At 37.1% G+C, this 6,000-nt stretch overlaps 1 protein-coding gene across 1 annotated transcript; it reads right to left on the reverse strand.

The window, feature by feature from the left end:
• Positions 1 to 952: 952 nt before the first annotated feature.
• On the reverse strand, positions 953 to 5,403 carry LOC122007078 (ATPase GET3B-like). Its single transcript, XM_042562843.1, has 11 exons — positions 5,159 to 5,403; positions 4,626 to 4,837; positions 4,455 to 4,517; positions 4,205 to 4,315; positions 3,271 to 3,345; positions 3,098 to 3,166; positions 2,949 to 3,014; positions 1,999 to 2,073; positions 1,826 to 1,924; positions 1,506 to 1,640; positions 953 to 1,395 (listed from the first exon to the last, which is right to left on the reverse strand). The coding sequence occupies exons 1-11, from the start codon at positions 5,292 to 5,294 to the stop codon at positions 1,258 to 1,260; spliced, it is 1,179 nt and encodes a 392-aa protein (XP_042418777.1). The 5' UTR covers positions 5,295 to 5,403; the 3' UTR covers positions 953 to 1,257.
• Between the last annotated feature and the right edge of the window lie 597 nt (positions 5,404 to 6,000).

Raw genomic sequence — 6,000 nt, forward strand, 5'->3', positions numbered from 1 at the left:
TGTCTTAGTTAGGCGATATGACATTAATCAAGAAAGAAAGATTAAAGAAAATCTAATCAATAATACTAAAATATGATAAAATTCATTTGAATATAGATAATCATACAATATAGTCCGGTAAAAATTCAAATAGTTAATCCCCACTTATCAAATAATTAATAAGATTTGGCATATTCATGTAGAGAATCTATCACTATCTAATATATGAGAAAAAAATCAATAAAATAGATAAACTACTACTCATAAATTCAATAAAATAAAGACAAAAGATATCTTAATGTATCTTAAACTTATTAATTTAAAATTATTATCTTTATAATTAAAAAACTATTCAAGAAGAAAATGCTGGTATCCTTTGAATATCCCCTCAGTTTTGAAATATTTCACATGCCAACTAAGCTTTTTGGGTTCATCAAAAATTAATCTTAAAATTTATTAGAATAAATATCCATACGGGTATAAACTACGTTAACTTGTGGAGGTTTTATTATGTTGATATTTAATTCAAATATGTCAACAACTCATTAAATTATGTAAAAAAATAAAATTTATCATCCTTACAGTCCTCCCTAACAACTATCTCAAGAGGGAGTACATAAAAAAATCAAAGTTAATCATCACATGAGAGAGTAATTCTTTGTCGCCTCATGAATATAGCCGAGTTAGTACACAGATGACAAAGATATTTCATTAAACAACAGTTTCATAGAGTTCATTATCCTAAGGATTAAATACTCGTTCATGTCTACATAAATAGCTACAAAATTTCAAAATTTTGTAGTCCCTTTCGGATTAAAGTCATAACAACCAAACTTCAAATTTTCATTTTTTTAACATTTACGGTCTCATTTATCAAAACAATATCATTCAAAACCAACAAAACTACGATATCGTATTTTGAATATGTCCAATGAATTTATCGATGATTAGTGTAAAAAAGAATACTTAGATAAACAAAATGAAAAATAAGATTCTCTTTATCTCCAAGTTGATAAACCTTCGAATGTGCTAATCAGTTGCACCACAAAGGCAAAATATATTTATGTCCTCATAAACTTGTTTTGGGGAAGGCAAAAAGTGAGGGTTGGGGGTATTCTTTGACAAGGTTTGAATCTCTATCTCATGTGAGGTACATAAAATGCCACCATGGATTTCTGGTATTCTTCATAGACTTCGATTGGCATCCATGAAGCGATGGCTTTGCTGCTTAGTAACATGATGTTGCGCTAGGACGAAATCCACAGTTCGAATATGTGATCATTTCCATACTATGTCCCCCATAAACCTTAGGGCAGGAACACCTCTGATTTCCACATCAACCAGCGGTGCTTGGATTAACTTCAATCCTAGCAGCTCGGGATCATTATAGATCATTTCAAGCGCACGCATTTGATCCTGTTCAAAAAGATATCATGACATGAGAGCAAGGTATAGAGATAGACATGATCACATAAAGTCGAGGAAAAATAAACAGAATTCTCGATACTGTGGGTTTTTCATTTTACCTTCCTTTTCATGGCACAAAACTTGCAATCAACAGCAGATGGTGGGAGAACCTGATTGACGACAAGCCTCTTGACTGGTACATTTTCTTTCTTCAATGAAGCACGCAGTCTTGATGACTCACTGACGGCCATGACCTTCAGTAAGATAAAGTTTATTGAATATAATGCATAAGAAACTCGCATGTTTGCCAACATTAGAACAATAAAGTTGAAGGACTAAGTCTGTAGCTACTACCTAAAGCGCAAGGCTGATACCCGTAGTACAGAAAAGATGGTAGGGAATGAAAAAAATATGGATTTAATTTAAGGCAACATCTTACTGTTGGGATTGTGACGATAACGAATTCAGTTGATTCGGTGTCACGGAAAAGCTCCCGCACTTTTATCATCCTCTCCCTTAGTTGCTTAAGTTTATCAGCCTATGCGAGTACACAAAATAGAAGTTAAAGGTATTGCTAGACGTAGTTCTGCTTTGTCTCTATAGCAAACTTACAGCATCCTGCTTTGGTTCTTCTTGTCCAAAAACAGATTTAATAGCCGATGTTGCCGAAGATATCTTTTCCCTTAGCTGGGAAAGTACACAGCAGCATATTTTTCAAAGAAGCAAAGTAGAATAATGTCTTATTTCAGGTAAATAAATAATTTGAAACTTATGGATGTGCCTTGTTAGCATACACTTATGAACTAGCAGGTAGACACGAAAACATTGAAGTATGGTCAAAAGGCATGAGTAGTTTTAAGCATTATCTCTTGATCTTTGGAAACCAAGAGGACGAAGTTCAGAATAGGCTAAATCAAAACCCCAAGTTGTAAACCCATGACAAAGCTAACCCATGCATATCAGAACATAGTGTTGGATGAGATAACAGAAAAGGCATGAACTTTATGTGCAAGGTAATGGGAGAAACCTCCATATAGTTAGTTATACGAACAATATGCCCCAGCAAACTACACGTCCGATGATTGTATGTGCAATTCCATCTAACATGGAGTTTTGGCCTTCTTATCCTCATTCACCTTTTTCGTACCTTTCAAACATGAAGGTTATAGCAACATAAGTTGTTCAATAAGCGTTACCATTCACCTTCTTAATTCAACACAAACAAACATGATCTACAAACAAGTTAATTCAGCAAAGCATCAAAAGAATCATGATAATCATCAACCCTACTGCAACAAAACTGATCATAATATACATTCAAACCCCGATACACTTGGAAATACGAAGTTCATAGATTTAAGCATAGAATAGATCCAATATTATTACTAGTGGAACATGCTAATATACTGAAACAGAGTCCCTTTATGCCACATTGTTTTATTATTAATAATAAGTCAACAAATAAATAGATAAAATAATTTAAGGTAAAAACTAAGGTGTATTTGACAGGAATGTAAAAGACTGTGCTGAACATAATCAAAGTGTCATTCTAGAAAATGTACCTTCAAAATTTTGCCAATTGAAGCATCCAAAAAGTCTGGCAAGGATAACAACCGAAGTGTATGGCCCTGTAAGATATTACAATCAAACTTCCAGGAAAAACAAGAAAGAGCACCAGGAATAGATCCCCCCTTCAACTGAGTATGCTTACTGTTGGAGCAGTATCAAAAACAATACGGCTGAAACTATTGTATTCTGGTGCTTCAACAAATTGCATAACCTTCAACAAGAGTATACACGCTTAGTTATCTGTAAGTCTTAAAAAATTGTTAATCAACAGCCCCTTTATACTCAGAACTACATATTTTGGCATATTATCCATACCTTTGAAATTGCAATAGCTTCATCTAATCCTGGAGGGGGAGTGTCCAACAACTCTCCTAGTTTAAGCTCTCCTAGCTATACCAATAAGAGGATATATACAAGTTAACCCAAATGAACCTATTTTAGTGAGTGAACTGACCAACAGAAGAATACCATCTTTATCCAAAAAAGGATAGTATAAAAAAAAGGTTAATTTGATTCAAGAAAAAAAACAGGCACATCACATGCATCATTGACACAGGTTATTATGATTTAAATAAATTAAATACTTCAGCAGCTACTTCATTGAGTTTTTTGACTTAATATTAATAAGGTATTTAATAGAAACACATATTGTGTGCTTATTATGATAATTCAGCTTTGTTGACAATAAAGAATCAAAGATCATAACAGTTTTGTATAGCTTTAGATTTTCTTGGACTCATTTTGAATCTTTTTGATAACTGTAGAACAACTGAGATAATCTGTATGAAGTTTCATATGAATAAGCCTTATCCAAACAAATTAGTGAAAAATTGTACAGAGATATTTCACATGGCTAAAAATTGGTGGGTCACATATTTTGGAGTTCTTCCTATTTTTCATTGTTCATGTCCAGCTCAATTGATAAGAACTGATTGTTAGGAAAATTATTTAAGATTCTAATGAAGCTCTGCCAAATTTTATTATTTTCACAACCCAGCTAATTGAAGCTGATATTTATGCAAACTGACTGATACTACTTGATATTTATCCAATATAAAATTACCTTCAGAACAAAAATTCTTTTTTATTTAATGATTCATGTGAAAGTGGAGCATAAGTTGCCATTGGATTATAGAGCCTAAAATGTGAGGGATTCTGTAACCAGATCAATTTGTATGACTGTATTCATGAATATTTTAAAAGTCCACCTCGGAAAAAATAAAATCTAAGTATTAAGATAGCATTGCACCTGTTCAACAAGCATTCCAAGACCCATACTATCCATAAAATCTTTAACCCCTGAACTTCCACTTGTTTTATTTGCAGAACGAAATTCTTCCCTTGCTTTCTCAGGATTTATCTGTAAACAAAATACACAACTTACATTTGTCTACTACAAGAATGACAATAAAGAAGCATAAAGGTATACTTATCAGCCTAGGAAAATTTAGAAGTTCAATTCCTAATAAATAAACTAATTTGGTTGATTTTGTGCTTACTTCAAGTGCAAACAATGGTCCATCCAGCCCATCCACAGGCATCAAGGTTCCTCCACTCAAATCCTAAAATAGCCACATATTCAACACTAATTACCACAACACAAATGAATTAAAAAACTGTAGTTGGATTCTAAAATTCAAGCAAAAGAAGAAGCACTGATGATTGCATACCTGTGCAAATGAATCGCTTAATGAATGAGCAGGATCTGTAGACACGACAATGGTGGGATGACCATTATTGGCGAACTTAACAGCTAGAGAAGCCGCACAGCTCGTCTTTCCGACACCCCCTTTACCCCCAAGCATGTAGTATTTTCTCTTAGTACCAGCAGCCATCTCATCAAACCCTGCCACATCTTGCTCAGTGGAAGCTACCGCTCTCACTGTAGACAGTGCGCACATTAACTGAATGAGCTCCTCGACACCAATTTGGAAAAATCCAATTTTCTGCAAGAAACTACTGCAACAATACGACTCGACGAGAGGAAAAAAAAGGCGAAATGCAAACTTGTGAAGGGAAAAAGGCGGGAATGAAGAAACATCGAATATTTGACATTTAATTAAAGGAATCGACTCTCTCGAGCCCTAAACACTGGTGTAAGGCATCAAATTAGAGAGAGGCCAAGGAACAAACTTTCAGCCCTAAGGCTATTACTCGCTAAGAATCTTCACTGTTGAAACAGATGAAATCAAGAAAAAAAAACCTCGCAGGGAGCGATGGATGAGGAGAAATGACCGCAGGCGAGAGACGGCGGGAAACGCCGCCGGCCGAAGCAACGATCTGCCAGAGACCGAGAAGGAGTAGCGGCAAGCGAGTTGGGGAGAGGGAGACAGCAACATGTTAGCTCCGTAGGAGAAGGTCGAGGAGGGTGAGGCCGAAGGGAGCAGAGGAGACAGACGACGACGGGTTCCCTACGCCATTCGGCAGGCAAAGAGCAGCCTTCGTCTATCCGCCACCTGAATCGGATTCGGGTTCCGGAGAAGGAACGAGTCCGGATTGTCTCGATCCATTTAGATTTCAAGTGATATTTTTTAAAATCAGATACATTTTAAATTGTATTTTTAAAATTCATGTAAAACTTATATATATATGAGAATTTATATGCTGCGGTGATTGTGGTGCGGTGAAAATGTCGTGTCGTCCACGTCAGCTGCGGTGCCGTGAAAGTGAACCAAAGAAATAAGCGCGTGAGAAAAAAAAAAAACATCGCAGCGAGAGAGAAGCCGCAACCTCAACCCTAGCGCCTCTCGCCCCCCCTCGCCGCGCCTCTGATCTCCCTCGCCGCACCTCTCACCCTCGCCGCGCCTCTGATCTCCCTCGCCGCGCCTCTCGCCCTCGCCGTGCCTCTGAGATTTGCTGTAGCTCTCTCTCGCTGCGCCTCTCGCCCTCGCCGTGCCTCTGAGATCTGCTGCAGCTCTCCCCACCGAGCGCTGCTCTCTCCCTCGCGAAGCTCAGCTTTCTCCATCGCCGAGCTCTGCTCTCTCCATTGCCGAGCGCTGCTCTCTCCCCTCTCCTACCGCCGCCGCAAGTCCCCTCCTGCCTAAG

This window comes from Zingiber officinale, chromosome 7B (assembly GCF_018446385.1).
Source record: "Zingiber officinale cultivar Zhangliang chromosome 7B, Zo_v1.1, whole genome shotgun sequence".
NCBI classification, from domain to species: Eukaryota; Viridiplantae; Streptophyta; class Magnoliopsida; order Zingiberales; family Zingiberaceae; genus Zingiber; species Zingiber officinale.